Source organism: Equus quagga, chromosome 3, assembly GCF_021613505.1.
Source record: "Equus quagga isolate Etosha38 chromosome 3, UCLA_HA_Equagga_1.0, whole genome shotgun sequence".
NCBI lineage: Eukaryota > Metazoa > Chordata > Mammalia > Perissodactyla > Equidae > Equus > Equus quagga.
The window spans coordinates 112,786,268-112,806,443 of NC_060269.1; the positions used below are offsets into that span (position 1 = coordinate 112,786,268).

General features: G+C 38.5%; 1 protein-coding gene across 4 annotated transcripts in view; it reads right to left on the minus strand.

Moving 5' to 3' along the window:
- The window catches only part of CEP135 (centrosomal protein 135), a 69,650-nt gene that overhangs the window by 21,547 nt on the left and 27,927 nt on the right, over positions 1–20,176 (minus strand). For all 4 annotated transcript variants that reach the window (XM_046657273.1, XM_046657275.1, XM_046657276.1 and 1 more), the window contains exons 12-15: positions 18,030–18,182; positions 16,960–17,112; positions 12,409–12,486; positions 5,326–5,477 (exon numbers count right to left, since the gene is read on the minus strand). In XM_046657273.1, coding sequence (XP_046513229.1) covers positions 5,326–5,477; positions 12,409–12,486; positions 16,960–17,112; positions 18,030–18,182 — 536 coding nt within the window. The remainder of the gene's footprint in view (positions 1–5,325; positions 5,478–12,408; positions 12,487–16,959; positions 17,113–18,029; positions 18,183–20,176) is intronic.

The following is a 20,176-nucleotide window of genomic DNA, read 5'->3' on the forward strand; positions in this document are numbered from 1 at the left end:
TCTTTATAAACATTAGCTCATTTATTCCTAGAACAGTTCCACAATTAGAACTGTTATCCCAATTTTACAGAAATAAATAACTAATAACCTGTCCCAGGTGACAATGCTATTAAGGCAAAGAAAACATGCAAATCCAAGCTAGTCTGACCTGGTATCAATGTTTTTCTACTACATCACATTGCCTTCCATGAAGAATTCAGGGAGACCAACATCCCTCTACGTGGAAGGGAAATGTCCGCCAGTAAGCTATAGAGTCCTTTAAAAAATGGAACGGCCCACAGAGTCCCTAATGAAGGACACTGAGTAGTTGGCAGTGCCTGAAATCCTAAGTAGAAATGTAAAGATCTCCTTACATGTAAGTTCACAACTAGGGTTAATTCCTAATGAAAGCAGGATTGAGAAAGGAAGGCAGGATACCATCTTGATTGATTGTACATATACACGAGGACATCGATGAGTCCTAAGAATAGCTTTACCTTTTCATAATCTGGTGCAGACAAGGAAGGGGACAACAGAGATTCTATATCAGACCTTGGATATAACTTTTCTGACAGAAGTATTGCTCCTAAGACAAAGTCTTCTTAATGAAAGAACTGAAGCATACAGTTCACAGAGAAGAATAATTGAGTGACTACCATATTATTTGTCATGGTGTTTGAAAAGGAAGTCTTGAGAACTAAGTTGTTAAGGAAAAAATGGACCAATTTTGTAGTTTCAAAAGTGCCATAAAAATAGAAAAGAGAAGTGATGACTTTCCATCAAAGTGAAGCAATAAACTTAACTTTAGAATCAAAGTCCTAGCTCTCTACTTAGTAGCCATGTGACTGGATAGGACCATCTCTCTGAGCCTCAAATTCCTGTTACATTACATTACATGCAGGTATGCATGCTTTCGTTTTAGGGGGCAAAAGTAATTACTTTCCTTCATGATTGAGTATATGCTTAAAAAGACAGCATCTCAAAGGGTCCTTTACTCATAAGAAGTGTTCAAGTTCTAAAACGAAGCTGAAGCTTCATTTAAGAGGAGTAGGTTTGAAATTTTAATGGCCTGTTAGAGGAAAGAGAGGCTGATATGGTATCTCTGTTTCATTTTAGATGTTTCCAGGAGTTGATGGTTATGGCCCATCACTAACTGAGAATGGCTACTACTAAGCATCATCTGTTGGTGAGCCAGACAGGGAAGAAGGATCAGGATTGGCTTTTCTTTTACCCTTCTGCAAATGGATGATAATTTGTATCTGGTGGTCCTAGTTCCCTTGGCCCTTTCAAGGCCAGCTCCATGAGCTGAGCTGTCCTCACTCAGGGCCCTAGCTCCTCTTCCTGTCTTGGTAGAAAAATGTTAGGTATGCCCAGAAGATAGTTCTTAGGCATCCTAAGGAATCTAGGAGCCTCCTTATCCAAAATGGATCTCAATCCCCTTAACAAATAAATGCTTCTCAAAGGAGACCAGTTATATTTCGTTTTCTGAATACACTTAGACAAATCTTACTGTAACAATTGATATCTATTGCCATAATAACTCTAATTAGAGTTTATGGGCCCTTTCCAGGAAAATCTGCTAACGCATTTATTTGATCCTGGATAAGTTATAACCCTTTAGTTTTCAAGAAGATATTCAAATAACTCAAGGTGAACTGAAAACAGTCTGAGGGTATTAGCAGCTGCAGGAATCTAAGCGTTTAGAGCCTTACAGCTAGTGGTTGTGAGGATAATGGCTGTTTACTATGTGGTTGAGAAAAGTTAGTTGTCTAACTGGGCTGGAAACTATGCTCGAACGGGGGTTGGCAAACTATGGCCTGCTACCTGTTTCTGTAAGATCTAAGAGCTAAGAATTGTTTTACATGTTTTGTTTTTTTGAGGAAGATTAGCTCTGAGCTAACATCCGTGCCCATCTTCCTCTACATTATATGTGGGACGCCTACCACAGCATGGCTTGCCAAGTGGTGCCATGTCCACACCCGGGATCCGAACCGGCGAACCCTGGGCCGCCAAAGTGCAAAGTGCGCACTTTATCGCTGTGCCACCGGGCTGGCACATTTTACATGTTTAAATGATTAAAAAGAAATTCAAAAGATTAATATTTTGTGACATTTGAAAATTATATGAAGTTCAAATCTCAGTATGCATAAAGTTGTATTGACCACAACTATACTCCTTCATTTACATGTTGTCTACTGCTGCTTTTGTGCTACAAAGATGGGGTTGAGTAGGTGCAACAGAAACTGTATGCCCCTCAGTCTAAAATATTGACTCTCTGTCCCTTTACAGAAAAAGATGACCGACCCCGGCTCTAGAAGCTGGCCAGCAATGCTCTGAGGGACGAATGGACCATCGTTCCAGGGTAGAGCAAAATTGCTTTATAGCATTATGGAGTTTTGATTTGGGGCATAAAACGCCAGATCTCATTAAATGCTAAAATTCAAGAAAAACAACAGTCATTTATTTAACTTTACACATGGTTATAAAGTAAGATTTTGTATTAGGTCCTCTGGTGCCGCACCAAGAAATCAGACCAAAGAGCCTCTATTTGGATAATTAGAGACTAGCTGATAAAGAAAAGACTGTTTGGTGGCACTGAAATTTGATGAAAAATGCCCAACTCAGGAAGGGAAAGAGAAGATGGGTCCACCAGGTAGATGGAAAGGAACATATGCTTCATCTGTCTGTCAGCTTCTTAAATGTCCTCATGTCAAGGGAAAGAGAACTTCATGTGATTAAAGGGGTAACAAGATCTCTATTAACCATATAGAAAGTGGCACACAGTTTAGATAGCACTGCTATTGCCACAGGGAGCTTGGTATTATGGTTTGTACTGGGTTCAGCTTTGGGTTTGGACCTGAAGGTTTGAACTCACGGTTCTAAAAACGTATACCGAGATGGAGAATGTGACTGATACACCTTCCTCAGACAAGATAAGTCAGATTTTTCTGTCAGAGCTAAACAAAGCTATGGAATCATACAATTTCTCCAGGTTATACAAGGTAGAGAAAAAATTCTCACAATCCCTTCCTATAACATAGTGACTGAATCACTCCTAGGTGAGGGAAGTAGCAGATTGAGCTCACAAGAGAAAAGGGTATGAGTATAACAACAAAGAAAACGCCAAAGGGGCTGTAGGCCAGGTGACCGAGAGAGGGCACTGAAAGCTCTGCCTTCTAAGACTGGAAAGGGCCTCCTGCGAGGAAAGGAAAGGGGAGTTGTGGCTATAGTCTGAAGGAAAAAGCAAAATGGATTAAATGCCAGATCCAGTCAGCGGGACACAAAAGGAAAAGGGCAGACTAATAATGGGTGACTATTTCTGGCTGACAGCAACATACCATGGTATCCATACACTGGAGCATATAGACATGAACTAGAAGAGAGGCTGGTTTCTTTCCTAGGATGTACACAGTACTTGCAAAAAAAAAAAAAAAAAATAGGGAAAAAAGCAGCTTCCATCTTAGTTCTTCCTAAAGACTAACTTATCAAGACTTGTAGGCAGAGCAGCAAAAGAGCAAAAATTGGAGATGCCCTGTATGAGTCCCTAATTAATACAGTATTCCTTAACTAAATGGACACATTTAGCTCTTGGTCTTATTTCATTGTTTGTTTGATAATCAGGGACTCCTTACGAACGCTGTCTGAGACCTTTCTTCTCCTAATTATTCCTTTGATTTTCAATTCTGCCATTTATTTTACTATGTATTTTCACAATTTTGTGTATATTAGATCTGTGTGTTTTCTCTCATTATTTCTTTTCACCATTCTGAGTTCTGAATTCTAGGTGAATTTCTTGAGTTTGTTCTCTATTTCAGACTCAGTTTTCTGAAATATCCATTCTACTGTTCACTAACGCTTTCAGTTTTAATTTCTCAATCTTATTTCTAATCATCATCGCTATAATCCTTTTTGATCACAAGTTGTTACTACTTCATGACTGATTTAGTTTCACATATGCAGTGTCCTGTTGACATCTGAAAATCTTTTCTTGATTTTACTGCAAAAGTAATTTAGGAGAAATATTTCCTCTGATTCTTTTTTTCTTCTTTTCACTTTTTTTTTGAGGAAGATTAGCCCTGAGCTAACATCTGCCACCAATCCTCCTCTTTTTTTTTTTTTTAAGATTGGTACCTGAGCTAACAACTGTTGTCAATCTTTTTTTTCTGCTTTATCTCCCCAAATCCCCCCGGTACATAGTTGTATGTCTTAGTTGCAGGTCCCTCTAGTTGTGGTATGTGGGATGCCGCCTCAATGTGGCCCGACAAGCAGTGCCATGTCTGCATCCAGGATCCGAACCAGCGAAACCCTGGGCCGCCACAACGGAGTGCGCAAACGTAACCACTCAGCCAGGGGGCCGGCCCCTCCTCTGATTCTTAAGAGTGATCCCCTTCTTCTGACCTTCAGTATCTTTTTATTTATTGCAGCTTCCTAGTCCAGAAAACACCTAACTTTGTTGACTTTTTGTTTCCTAGAGTCTGTATTCTAAATTGACCAATGTCTAGCCAACAACCCACTCTCCTAAGGTAAACGTTCTGCATTACTGTATTTCTCTCATTTCCATGTAAGTCACCTAATCCTTTTGATTTTATGGAAGAAATTTTTCCTAAATGTGGCCTCTGTTCTCCAAGTTCATTGCCACTGTTTCAGTCCAGACACATGGTCCCCCCTGTTTGCCATCAGTCTCTCAAGACTCCAAGTCTATCTTCCTTATTTCTGGCAGAGTTCACTTCCTACAAGACATGCTGCTCATGTCACCCTTTTGGTTAAAAATTTCTGTCTGTTCTCCATGTTCATAAGGTAAAATGCAAACATACTCAGTTGTCATACCAAGAGCTTCACAACCTGACTCACCGCAACCTGGAGATGCAGCTTATTTCTACACTGACCTTCTTACCATTTTTCAGACACATCACCTTCTTAGACTCTGTATATGAATATTCTGATTTTACATTTCTTTGAAAAAGGAAAGAGAAGGGCAATGACATATGTAGCAAAAAATTCTGTAGCTTTCGGCAATCCTACACTATGGAGTACAAATGATCTAAGTAAGTGTTGGTGAAATTTCTGAAGGTGGTAGGTATAAAAAATGGCCTGCAATCATATCAATCTGTGAAAGTCTTAAAAAACAGATACTCAAAACCTACCCAGATTCACTCCGTGAACAAGAACCTCCAGAGACTAGCCCCTAAATCCATACTTTTCAAAAGTTCCCCAGGTGACTCTGCTGCAAGGCCAACTTTGGGAATTACCACTCAAAGGCCTAGTCCAAACCGCCACTGTTATGAACCTTACACAGCCACAAACTCATTCCCAGGAGTGAAATAACAAAACTGTCAATAAACTTACCTAAGTGAGTTCATCTCTGTTTTCTGATGAGATGAGTCACCAGCCACATGGCTAAGTTTTTGAGCTTGGAGTAGTGCATTGTTCTCTAATGATTCTATTGTTTCTTTCATTATTAACATTTTAGACTTTAATTCACATTTTTCACTTTCAAGCTATAATTTAAATTTAAAAAATTAATAGGTATATATGTCAATTTTGTTTTCCTTAAGCACTCTTTAATAATATTTCTGGAAGAAAACTAAGGAAATAAATTAGATTTACTTAAAATACTTTAAAAGCCACATGTACACTTTGGGTTTTAGATGTCACAATGGGCACAAACATTTATTTACATTTATCTCTCCTCCTCATTATCATGGAAATAAAAGAAAAGATACACAGAAAAAGAAGGAAAGGAAGGAAGGAAGAAAAGAATATATCTATAATAGCAATGCAAACAGAAAGGGAAATCATTAGCAGGGTAAAAATTTTGAGGAATTTCTAAAAAACAGTTAAGTAGATAGGACTGAAGTGAAGAAAAATCAGAGCAGAAAATACTATAACTCAAACACAAAATGGGCAAGACTTATAAACTAAAAATTTACTGAAGGGCATAAAACATTATCTGACAATGTAAAGACACACCATGTTTCTGAATGGGAACACAATATTGGAAATGTATTAAAATTTCCTGAAATAGTTGTAAATTCAATGAAATTGCAACAAAAATCTTAACAGAATCTTTTTTAAATAAAAGGGGTGGCTTAGATTTCATTCTAAAATTCATTTAGGAAAAAAGAAAGGTAAGAAAAAAACAGGAAAAATTTGGGGGGCAAAAGAATGCAGGTAGACTTGTCTTATATCAAAATAAATTAGAAAGCTACTGTAATTAAAAGTGTGGATTTCACAGAGAAATGGACAAGCAAATACATGCACACAGATGTAAATTTAGAAAAGGTAGCATTTTAGGGAAGTGGGAAAAAAATGATCTTTTCAGAAATAGAGTTGGGGGGCCAGCCTGGTGGTGTAGTGGCTACGTTTGTGCACTCCGCTTTGGCAGCCCAGAGTTTGCGGGTTCAGATCCCAGGCATGGACCTACACACTGCTTGTCAAGCCATGCTGTGGCAGCATCCCACATACAAAACATAGAGGAAGATTGGCACACATGTTAGCTCAAGGACAATCTTTCTCAAGCAAAAAGAGGAAGACTGGCAACAGATGTTAGCTCAGCGCCCATCTTCCTCACCAAAAAAAAAAAAAAAAAAAGTTGAGACAGCCACTCATTGAAGAAAAAAAATAGCTAGATTTCTATTTTATTTATATACAAAAATAAATTCTAGATGGAATAATGATCTATATAGAAAATGCAAAACAAAGAAATACTAGTGACAAACGTAAGTCTTCCAGTTAAAACTGTAGACTGACCACACTCATTTTATTTTCCCTCCCTCTGGAAACAGTGCTAAAATGACAGTAAAGGAATACAAACGTAATATATACACTCATCAGGACATAGAGAACAAGAAAGAAAACAAGTGTGGACAAGTGACTTCAATAATTTGTAGAAGATAAAGAGAAGATGGAAAAGTGACTCAGAGTAGAAGAAAAATACAATCTAAAGTAGAGTTTCTGAACCTAGGAACTACTGACATTTGAGGCAAGATAATTCTTTACTGGGGGCTGTCCTGTGCATTGTGCATTGCAAGATGTTTAGCAGCATCCCTGGCCTCTACCTTCTAGATATGAGAAGCACCTTTCTCCTACTTGTGACAATGAAAAATTCTCTAGATACTGCCAAACATCTCCTAGGAGGCAGAAATGCCCATGGTTGAGAACCACTGGTGTAAAGTGACTACAACAGGGAATAGCAATGAGAAGCCAGCTAATTTACCCTGAAGAAGCTCAACACATGGAGGTACCAAGTGGTGGTGGGGGGGTCAGGAGCAGAATTCAACAAGGAGATTGGCTGAAAGTCTATATACTGAAACCCTCACAACACCCCAGATATTTCCCACCTCTTTCTAGAAAGTTTTCTTGGAAATCAAAGATATAACTAAAACTAAAACAAACAAACAAACAAAATCAATAGAAGGGTTCAAAGATAAAGGAAGAAATCTCCCAGAAAGTAGAGTGAAAAGTCAAAGACAAAATAAGGGAGAAAGACTAACAACCTCAGATCACCTCAGGAGGTCTAAAACCAACTACTAAAAGTTCCAGATAGAAAAAATACAAGAGTATAGTAAATATTCAAGAAACTGAAAATAAGAGATAAAGAGAAAATCCCAAAGCTTTTCAGAAATAAAAACATGTCATGCACAAAGGACGAGGGAACAGAATAGCATCAAACATCTCAAAGTTAAAAGACAGTGGAGGACAGTATTCAAATTATTTAGTGAAAATAATTATCCAATCTAGATTTCCATATACCTAAGCGAAATCATAAATCAAGTATAAAAGCTGTATATAGACATTTTTAGACAAGTAGAGTACCAGAAAACATTTCCTCCCACAAATTCTTTTTCATGAAATTGCTGGAGAAGGTGCTACACCAGAAAGAAGGAACAGAGCCAGAAAGAAGAAAACATGAGATTCAACACAGAAGAGGGGGGAGGGGAAAGTCTTATGAGGACAGCTATGGAGAGAGACAGTCCGCAATGGAACAAGATGACAGAAAGCCCAAGAAAGGGGGTCTTCAGGGAGCGAAAAACAGAACAGATAGGTTTGAATACTCAAAAATATTAAAAGACATGTGGCAGAGATGTTGGAGTTCTTGACAAAAAATTGAGCAAAGTGTTCAATGAAAAACAAAAAAGTAATAAAAAATGAAATAAAACAAAACAAAGGCAATTATTAACTCCAGGAAAAAAATCTACAAGAAAAAAGGCAAGAGTAGTACTGTCCCACTTGGCTGAGCCACAAACCACTAGAAGTCATGATACTATAAACAATAACTGCTAAAGCAAGCAAAATACGTAATAAAACCATGTTGAGGTAACGGGGGAAGAAGAAGGAGGAGTGCTAAGGTGTCATCTACCATAGGAGAAATTCACTAAGTAATCTTAAATCAACAAAGTAAGACGAAGCAGCATAAGCACATTATTTAGAAACAGGGAGCACACACCAGGACAAAGGGTTGAGAGTTGTGGGTAGTAGTTCTGGAGATAGTGAGGTGGGAAAGGAAACTGGTTTTAAAAACCTTTCAGAATTCCTTAGATACATCTTATACAAACACCAGTACATGTACAGTATAAAGAATTTTAAAAATGAACATTTGTGCATCCACCACTTGGCTTAAAAAAGTAGTACGTGAACCTTTGAAACTACTCGTGGGCAATCTCCAATCACATCCTCCAACCCTGCCCACGGTAAGCACTAGCCTGAATCCTGCACTTCTCACTTCTTCCTTCCTTCGTGTACCACATTTGTCCCACTCCCTAAACAATACACCGTTCCGGTTTGCATGTTTCTGAACTCTACACAAGTGGACTCACACTGCATGTTTTCTTCGACGTGACATTTGTAAGATTCACGCATGCTGATGTTTGCAGCTATTCTTCATTTTCGCTGCTCTATAACACTCCATCGTATGAATTACCACCATCTATCTATCTTCCTCACAACTGACATCCAGACTGTTTTTCATTTTCTGCCACTGCACAAATATTTTAGGTTTTGTGAGCCCTATGGTCTGTTTCTGCTACTCTGTTGTAACGTAAAAACAGCCAGAGGCAATGCGTAACAAGTGAGCATGGCTGTGTTCCAACAAAAACTTCATTGTAAAAGCAGACTGGCGGTCAGATTTGGTCCCGGGGCCAGGGTTTGCTGACCTCCATCCAGGTACATATGTAGAAATGGAATTGCTGGCTCACAGGGTATGCCTTTACTAGACAATGCCAAATTATTCTCCAAAAATGTACCAGCTTGCACTCCCAGAAGCTACACATACTCGCCAGTGATACTTGTTATAACTTGTTAATTTCTGATGACCTGATGGATATGGAATGCTTTTACTGTGGTTTTAATTTGCATTTCCCCTATTACTGAGGTAGATCTTCTTATGTTTATTAACAGTTTGTAATTTCTTCTGCCGCGAAGTGTCAGTTCACGTTTTCTGTCAAGTTTCTTTTTAGGTTAAATGTGTAGCAAGTTGTTCTCTCAATTAGTGGCTTGTCTTTTCAATTTATGGCTATTCGATAAACACAGATGTTCCTGTCAATGTGGTCCCACTGACACATGTTTTCTTTAAAAGAATAAACTTATTTGTGTCTTGTTTCGGAGCACACACTCTGGTGCTAGTCCCCTGTGTGATCTCAGGCAAGCATGCCCTGTGCCCTAGTTTCCTTACCTGTGAAATGAGGAGAATACTAGCATTTACTTCATACGGTTGTCGTGAGAATTAAAATAATATATATAAAATAGTGAGAAAAGTACCTGACACATAGTAAATGCTATACAAATGACTGCTATTATTATTTCTCCAAGATCAAAAAATTTTTCTCCCGTATTTTCTTTCAAAAACTGTAGTTATTTCTTGAACATTCAAGGCTGCAAATAACCTCGAACTGATTTTAGAGTATGGTAGATTTGAAGTAGGATTCAATTCTTCTTTTATATATATATATATGAATAGCCAATTATCCCAGAAAGAATTACTGAACAATCTTTCCTTGCCCCATTGATCTGAGCCCTTTATCTATCAAGTTTCCATATATTTGTGGGTTTCTGGTTTGCTCTCTACTGGGTTTCATCTCTCTTAATTCTGGTTTTAATCTCTTTCATTCTCTCTTAGTCCCTGTGCATACCACCCTATCTTAATCACTGATTCCAAAGCCTTCACATCTGGTAGGACAAGTTCCACATCTTGTTCTTCTGTAAAATTTCTTTGTGATTCTCAATTCCTTGCTGCCATGTAGTTAAAATCTATTGTCAATTTTCTCTCTCTCTCTCTCACACACACACACACACACACACAATCACCTTCTTAGGATTTCAGCTGTAACTACAATCAACTCTATAACTCAATTTGGGGAGAACTTACATTCTTTTTATAAACATGGTATCTGTCACCTTTTTTATAAACCTGCTATCTCTCTCCACTTATTTAGATCTTCTTTAATGTCTTTCAACAAAGTTGTATAATATTTTCTATAAAGATCCTGTAAATTTTATACATAGGTATCTTGTATTACTTATCACTATTAAAATGGTATGGATTTTCCTCTTATTTATCTTGCTTGGGATTTGTCATACCACCAAAATTCACCTTGCATTCTGAATCAGAGGATTCCTGTGTTTTGATAAACCTAGAAAATTGTCATTATCTCTTCAAATACTGCCTTCATATTCTATTATATTCTCCTAGAATTTTGACTAAATATGTTAGATCTTCCCACTTTATTCTCTAAGGCTTTAAATTATTTTATACTTCCCATCACCTAGTCTTGTTCCAATGACTTCTAGTACTTCAGATATATTTTCCAGTTCACTAATTCTCACTTTCAGCTTCTGGGCAAGCTGGAGTGACAGGACCCTTCTACCTGAAATAACTAAAACATGGGACAAAACATACAAAACAATGGTTTCAAGACACTGGGCATGAGGCAATGATGAACAATGACCCCTGAGAGACAGGAAACAAATGAGATGAGCCCTAGGATTGCTCCAGCTGGTTGCCTGAGGAGTTTCCAGGCTGTGGCACAGAGAAAGGAACCCAGGTGGAGCCTGGTGGTTCCCCTAAGTTCAGGAGACAGGACTGAGATCAAGGGAGGCCAAGGCAGTTAGAGGCTGCAGGGCAGACACTGGAGGAGAGCTGCACAGAGTGAGAGCTCCAGAGACCTGTACAGGGGGCCCAAGGCCAGGGCAAGCGCCATCAAAGAATTAGAGGGAACACTACTCAGGGCTCATGCAGGGCCAGGAATAGTTCCTGTTCCCACAGGTCACTTGAAAACCTCATAATTCATGGGGTAACAGGTAGTACTCAAAAGGGCTTTACCTCAGTAACGAAACAAAAAAATTAATCTGAGACTAAATGCTACTCTGGTCCCACCTAATGAAACTTAAAAGCAAACTAAAAGGACTAAGCTACTTCCACCTGACTTTACTGTATCCCAAAACAAACCTCAGGAGTATTTAGAGGAATACAAGCTATCCAGCAACCAAGAAGATAAAATTCACAATGTCTGATATCCAATCTAAAGTTACCTGGCATGCAAAAAAGTAGGAAAAGATGACCCAGGGAAAAAAAAAAATCAATTGACCCAAAGTTGATAGAAACAGATAACAGTATTAGTAGACAATAAAACAGTGAAGACACAGTAAAGGAAACTAGTCAAAATGAAACAGAGGGAGAAAAAAAAGACTGTCAGAACACATACCAATTTGTTAAAAATCCTATCTCTAGGAGCTGGCCCAGTGATGCAGTGGTTAAATTCACATGTTCCACTTCAGCGGCCTGGGGTTCACTGGTTCAGATCCCAGGTGCAGACATATGCACCACTTGTCAAGCCATGCTGTGGCAGGCATCCCACATATAAAGTAGAGGAAGATGGGGACGGATGTTAGCTCAGGGCCAGTCTACTACCTCAGCAAAAAGGGGAGGATTGGTGGTGTATGTTAGCTCAGGGCCAATCTTCCTCAAAAAAAAAAAAAAAAATCCTATCTCTACAGAGAGCAATAAGGAATGAAAATGAATTTCATTTTTTATTCTATGTCTGTATCACATGATTTTTAAACAAGAACAAAACAATAACCACAGCTAACACCTACTGAGTACTTACAATGTGTCACGACTCTTCTAAGTTCTTGACACATATTAACTCACTTAATCTTCACAAAAACCCTAAGAAGTAAGTGCTAGCGCCATTCCTATTTCATAAATAAAGACACTGAGGGATAGAAAGTTTAAGTAACTTGCCTACAGATAAGAGGTGTCAGAGATGGATCTGAACCCAAGCAGTGAGCCTTCAGAGCACACACTGCTGACCACTGTCACACAGCTTCTCCAGCATACTATTTCAAACTTTTAAAAACACAGCAGATTAAAACTAAAATTGAAATAGTCATTCATAGAACAAATTATATCCCACATCCAATTTGGTAAATTACCTGGTGATTAACACATGTCAAATGTTGAATAGTTTTCTCTAATTCTGATGCTCCAAAAAGATTCATTTCCTGGAGATTCTGAAAGAGAATTTTATAGAAGATGTTCACTCATTTCAGATAATAAAACAAAATTACCAAAGTAACCAATGCAAGTCTACTGTACTACTCTATTTGTCTTTTTATGACATAGAAATGTTTTAGAAAGAAAATTAGACATTTTACAAAAATGATGCTTTTGGTTGGAACAAAAAGCACAACAGGTTCTCATCTTTTACGCTCTACCTCCATATGTGACTGTAACAGAAGACACAGATTGGTATGAATTCATTTATAGAGATTTATACGGATCAATCCATTAGCACAACTATAAAAGGGGAATGGCAGGTTAAGCAAGCTCAGGAGTATGCCCTCATGAGAAGAGATGTGAGAGGGACAGAGTGTAAATGGGGAAAGGATGAGATCAGAAAGACACAGGAAACAATACTACAGGGCGGTAAACGAGACCAGAGTTTCAAGAACGGGCTGGTCAACAGTACTGCCACAAGTGCTCTTAATAACAGTGCTATTTTTTGGTTATATTATCTTTCCCAACTCCTGCTGATGCTGGTCCAGGACAAGCGATGAAAGTTGATGTTCCCTGAGAGTTTTTCTAGTGAAGATTCATACTTCCATCTACGTTATTCATTAAAAAGAAATAAATAAAGATATCTGATGTCTGGATTATACATTTGGTTCGAAGGGTCACTGTACTGTACGCATGTTTTCATTTATTAAATCCTTCAACCAGTATTGAGTACAAGCTATATACCAAGCACCAAGGAAGGTGTTAGGAAGTTAGTAGTGTGTAAAGGGATAAAGTCTCTGACATTACAGATACTACAGCCTAGCAGAAAAGACAAACCTTAAACAAAATATTAAAATAAAATCCATGAATACTCTGCTAGGAATACGAACTTTACAGCACCATATCAAAAGGGAATCTAGAGTTTAGGGTTCATTTCCTGTCTGAGGACATTAGGTTTAACCTGGCTGTAAAGGATGAAGAGAATTAGCTGGGCAGGGGGATGAGAAGGGGTGAAGGATTTTTCAATAGCCTGTGTAGAAAGCTGGGAGCAAGAAAAAGTCAATTAAGCCTAGAGACGAGAAAATGAGGGGTGAGGAACAGGGGGAGATGAGTGTGGGGAAAGAAACTAGACCCTGAAGGAGGCAAGGGACAATCACTGAAGTCCTTGAAAGCAGCTATAGATTTTAAATAGGAAATGATGTGATCGGATTCATATCTTTGAAAGATGGCTCTGACTTCAGTGTGAACTACAGACTTGAAGGGCCACTAATACACTAATGCACCTGAGAGGGAACAATGGCCAGAACGGGATGGTAGCAGGGGAATGGAAAGTAGTAGACAGATTCAAGAGAAAACAACATGAGCTCAGGGGCCGGACTCTCTGTGACAGCACAGCCAGGTGATCTTGAGCAAACTGTTGAAACTCACTGTAACTCAGAGACCACATCTGTAAGCATTACCTATCCGAAAAGGCAACTGTGAAGATTTACTGAGACAGCCCATGTAAAAAGCACTTAGAACAGAGCCTCCCACATGGAAAGAGCTTAATAAATGTTAAGTATTATTCAAGAGGTAGTATCAACAGGACTTGGTGATTAATTGAGAGATACGAGCTTTCAGGGAGACAGGAGTCAGTGACAACGCCTGGGTTTGACAATCGGGTAGAAAGTGGAATAACAGGAAACTATTGGAGGAGGCTTAAGGATTGAGATGATCACTTCAGCTTTTACGTAAAAATCTATTGTAAACTCATAAATCCTAGCTCCTACAATCCAGAAAGATTCTGGTAATATGAATGTCACTTTTCCTGAGTTTTCAGCACTACTGCATTTTTTATCCTATTTTTACATTCCTCAGTCCTTTCAAGAGATATGGAAAAGGATGAATCTTGTGCTAAAAGCTGCCATATTGCACAGAAGTTTTCCATTTAGTAATTTTAACACTTATTTTTATAAGAAAACACTTTCTGGAAGGCAGTATTCCAAAAGGTCCCAATTAAAAGTATTCTGTTAGGAGCCAGCCCTGGTGGCCTAGTGGTTAAAGTTTGGCACGCTCTGCTTCAGCAGCCTGGGTTCAGTTCCCGGGCGCAGAACCACACCACTTGTCTGTCAGTAGCCACGGTGTGGTGGCAGCTCACACAGAAGAACCAGAAGAACTATACACAACTACGTACTGGGGCTTTGGGGGCTGGGGTGGGAGAAAAAGGAGGAAGATTGGCAACAGATGTTAGCTAAGGATAAATCTTCTCCTGCAAAAAAAAAAAAGGTATTCTGCTGGGGTAGAATTTTAAGTGAAAATTTATGACATAAAGACTACCCACATAATGCTTAAGTGTTCTTATTCCTAATTTTAGCTACTAATTTATAAGCATTAATTCAATACCATTTATTGGAAATAAACTATGGACTCCATAATAGTAACAATAGTCAATATTGAGTTCTTATAATTTGCTGAGCACTGTTAACTGCTTTATATATATTAACATATATTTTTTTGGAGATTATAAAAGGAAATATAAAATACCACCCCTAGATAAGACACCAAAAACACAACCAAAAAAAGAAAAAACAGGTAAATCAGACTTCACAAAAATTAAAAACTTTTGTGCTTCAAAGGACACCATAAAGAAAATGAAAAGACAACCCACAGAATGGGGCAAAGAATTTGCAAATCATATATCTGATCAGGGGCTTGTATCAAGAATATATACTCTTACAACTCAGCAATAATGAGACAAATAACTCAATTTAAAAATGGGCAAAGGATCTGAATAGACATTTCTCCAAAGAAGATATACAAATGGCCAAATAGGCACATGAAAAGATGCTCAACATCATTAACCAGCAGGGAAATGCAAATCAAAACCACAATAAATACTACTTCACACCCACCAGCATGACAGTAATAAAAAAGACAGATAAAAACAAGTGTTGGTGAGGATGTGGAGAAACTGGAACTGTTGGTATGAATATAAATGGTACAGCAACTGTGGAAAGCAGCCTGGTAGTTGCTCAAATGGTTAAATAAAGTTGTCATATGAACCTAGGTATATGCTCAAGAGAAATGAAAACATACATCCACACAAAAAGTTGTACGTGAATGTTCATATCACCATCATTCATAACAGCCAAAAAGTGGAAACTACCCAAACAATAAACGTTGTCTATCCATACAATGGAATATCATCCCACAATAAAAAAGACTGAAGTATTGATACGTACTACAACATGGACAAACCTTGAAAACATTACACTAAGTGAGAGACGCCAGATACAAAACCCACATACTGGGTCAGTCCTGGTGGCCTAGTGGTTAAATTCAGCACACTCTGCTTTGGCGGCTTGGGTGTGGTTCCTGTGTGCAGACCTACACTGCTCTGTTAGTGGCAATGCTGTGCTGGTGGCCCACATACTAAAAAATAGAGGAAGACTGGCACGTGTGTTAGCTCAGGGTGAATCTTCCTCAGCAAAAACAAACAAACAAACAAAAAACCCAAAAATCCACATAGTGAATGATTCAATTTATACGAAATGTTCAGAATAGGCAAATCCATAGACAGAAAGTAGAGCAGTGGCTGCCTAGAACTGAGGCGGCTGGAGGGAAATGGACGGTGGCTGTTAATGGGTACAGGGTTTCTTTTTGAGATAATGAAAATGCTCTAAAATTGACTGTGGTGATGGTTGAACAAGTCTGTGAATATACTAAAAACCACTGAATCGTACGCTTTAAATAGGTGAACTGTATGGTATGTGAATATCTCAATAAGGCTGTTTTATAAAAAAAAGATAAATTTCCCTCCACACGAGGAATTTCCTATTGAGATTAGAGACTGGTTATTTTCTACCAGATAATAAACATTTTAGGCTTTGTGGGGAATACAGTGTCTCTTGCAACTACTCAACTCTGTCATTGCAGCACAAAAGAAGCCACACAAGGGCCAGCCTGGTGGCACAGTGGTGAAGTTCGTGAACTCTTCTTTGGCGGCCCAGGGTTTGCAGGTTCGGATCCTGGGCACTGACCAACACACCACTCATCAAGCCATGCTGTGGAGGCATCCCATATACAAAACAGAGGAAGACTGGCACAGATATTAGCTCAGGGACAATCTTCCTCTCTATCTCTCTCTCTCTCTCTCACACACACACACACACACACACACACACAAAGAAGCCACACAGAATACAAAAATGAATGAGTGTAGTATTCCAATAACATTTACCAATAATAAAATTTGAATTTCATAATTTTCATGTGTTACGAAATATTCTTCTTTGGATATTTTTTCTAACAATTTAAAAATGTAAAAACCACTCCTAGCACACAGGCCATTCAAAACCCAGTAGTCTGGATTTGGCTCATGTGTTGTTGTTTGTCAACCCCTGATCTAGTTGTACATTCTAAATAGTCACTTCACAGGAAAATACATGTAAAGATTTCCCTTTTTCTCAATAATTACCTTTCAAAAATAAGTCAATCTTGTTACTCACTTTTAACTTTTCTTTTAAAGCTTCCTTTTCTGCCGTAATCCTTCTTAAGTCAGATAGTGCAAGTTCTTTTTCCTTTTCCATGAGACTAACAATATTATGGGGGACTGTGGTTTGGGTAGATTTTTGTCTTAGAGCAGATAATTCTTCCTGAGCCTTAAAGAATTAAAAGATATAAATAAAAAACACTTTGGATATGCTCGCAGTTAAAAAAAAAAGGCAAACTAAACCCATGTTACCTTTGCTGTCTTCCCAAATACCCACAAAATGAAACTAAAAGGATTAAAATAATAATAATAAAAAACCCAAAAAGACAAGAACATGGGGGAAGTGCCAGTCACAAAATTTTGGAAATCAGATAGCAGATGGACAACTAGTAATGAACTAACCAGACCCAAGAAAGCTGAAATCTAAGCCAACAGTGGGGAAAGACCAGAAGTGGATCAATTTGTACTGCAGAATCCCAAAAAAGCTCTAAAAGTGAAAACAGCTTTTTCAACTTGACCTTTTAGCTTGCACGTCCTTCTCTCCCTCTCAAAGTAGCAGTAGGATTTCATGGGAGATTGGTATGGAACAAATTTAGGTCACAGACATCATGCTTTGCTCATTCACCTTGCCCTCTGACAACTGAGGCTGTGTAACTGGGCCCAGCTGTATTGATTCCCTCTTCCCTAGAGTTTTCTCCCTGGGAGCTAAGTCCTTAAAATCCAATATATCCAAATAGTGGGTGCTACCCGCCATCTGACAGACATATCCCAACATGTCTGAATCCCAAGGATAAACTCAGCTCAGAGTCAGGCTAAGACCTGTTCCAAGTGTTTTAGAAGTAGGAGATAATCTCTAACTGATCTGACACATAGACAGGCTAGAAAAGAGGAAGAAGAAATATGAAAAAATAATAGAAATCTCTGCTTCGGGAACAGGATGATAGTAGAAACTACTACTTATAATTCTAATTATAAAGGAGTATCACAAGGTCCATAAATTACAGCAGTGTAAAGGATATATACTGGCTCCATTATAATTTACTGGTTCTATATAATCTGTTGGCTCAATTATAATCTATTTCTTACCTCTTTATATAAGACACTTAGTTTATCTCTTTCTGCTGTCAATAATTTAACATTGGATTGTATATCCTCCATATATTTTTCAAATCTTTCCAGCATACGCTGAAGTTCATCTCTTTCTCTTGTGATCACATGAATTTCTGAATTGTAATCACCCTGAAACATAAAACAGAAGTTATCATTTGTTATAATTATCACCACATGGTTGTCACAAGGCTGCTGGCAATGAGACTGACTGAAAGATGCTAACAAAAAGAACACAAGTTGCTTTCATGTAATTAAGGAACACAGTTTTTAACATATAATGAGAGCAGGAGATGAGTGTGCCGGCCGTACAGGGGCAAATTTCCTGGCCTTCAAGTTCCTAGGAAGGGACCCAGCTGCCAATGATAATACTTGGTCAGATCCCATCAGATGCTTTAACTGTCATTCTCCTGGGGTTGTTCATACCAGCGGTAACTAAAGTGTAATCCCCAGACCAGAAGCATCAGCAACATCTAGGAACTTGTTAAACATTCACACTTTTAGGCCCACCCTAGACCTATCCAATCAGAAACTTTGGGAACAGGGCCCAAAAGGTTTATCAAACCCTCCAGATGATGATGATGCACACTTATTTTGGGAACCACTAGTTTTTAACCCTCTCCAGGTGAGACTAGGAAGGTATGCGTGTGCCTGCTCACCGAGTGCAAGTAACTGTAATAGCTTAGCACATTCCTCAGTGTTTTCTGTGACTGAATCTAAGATCAATTTTCCAGGCACACCAATCCCCAATTATCCCAGTTTCAAACCTATGTGACATCTATTTTTGCAATCAGATAAATACAAATGTTTCTACCATGCAGTGTACATGAAGGATGTTCACTGACTAAGCAACTCCTTCCAACATTTCTAAAACAAGAGTATGCCTGTTAGTCCAATACAATTCAAAAGATCCACTATTTTCACAGCTGTTATGGAAAATAAAGATGATAAATGTAGACTTGGGAACTATCATAAGTTAATTAACTCTTAAAGCATAAATGCAGAAGCTCCAGGTAGGAATAATCTGATAATTTGGTATGTTGGAAAGCATCTTGATCCATGTTATTCATTATCCACTGTGCACACACCAACTCCAGTGTAGACTTGGTAACTGGTAGACATCTGTGAGGTACCCCTCGACTGCCATTTGGAAATAAATTATCCTCTTGGTTAAACAGACAAAACCAAGGCATAATGGATGAGATTAGCTAAGGACAAAATGTTTTACAGGACATGGGGGCCGGGCCGGTGGCCCAGCAGTTAAGTTCGCACATTCCACTTCTCGGCAGCCCAGGGTTTGCTGGTTCGGATCCTAGGTGTGGACATGGCACCGCTTGGCACGCCATGTTGTGGCAGGCGTCCCACATATAAAGTAGAGGAAGATGGGCACAGATGTTAGCTCAGGGCCAGGCTTCCTCAGCAAAAGGAGGAGGATTGGCATTACTTAGCTCAGGGCTAATCTTCCTCAAAAAAAAAAAAGGTTAAAAAATTTTTTTACAGGACAAAAGCAGATTAGAGTTTGAGGACTTAAGGCTTAAATAACTATAAAAGAACATATAAACTATATCTAAATAAAAATATCTTACAGAAAGGGGGTGGTCTGGATAAATATAACAAAGGAGAGCTCAATGAATAAGGATTTGACAGTCTATTTTCATTACTGTCTAGGTCTCAGCTTAAATGTTACTTCTCCAAGGAGTCCTTTCAGATTCTCTGATCTAATTTAGATCTCTCTCTATACACCCTCATAGCGTTCTGAATCTTTCCTGTATTCTTTCTTCATTAACACTTATTATAAATGAGATTACCAAGTTATTTACATGATTATGTGTTTGATGTACGTCTTTACCACTGAACTGTAAGCTCTGTGAGGGACACGGTAGCATCTCATCTTATTCACCACATCTTCAGTGCCTGGCATGGTACCTGGTAAAATGTAGGAATTCCCTAACACTTACTGACTGGCCTTCTTAAGTAGGAACCCTAGCTCTTTTCTCAATATATCTTGTATGTAGATATTTACATTTGTGTTAATATATAATTGTTAATAACTCCCTTTTACCCGTCCAGTGTTCCCAACACACACACACACACACACATGAGCTCATGCACACACATGCACAATG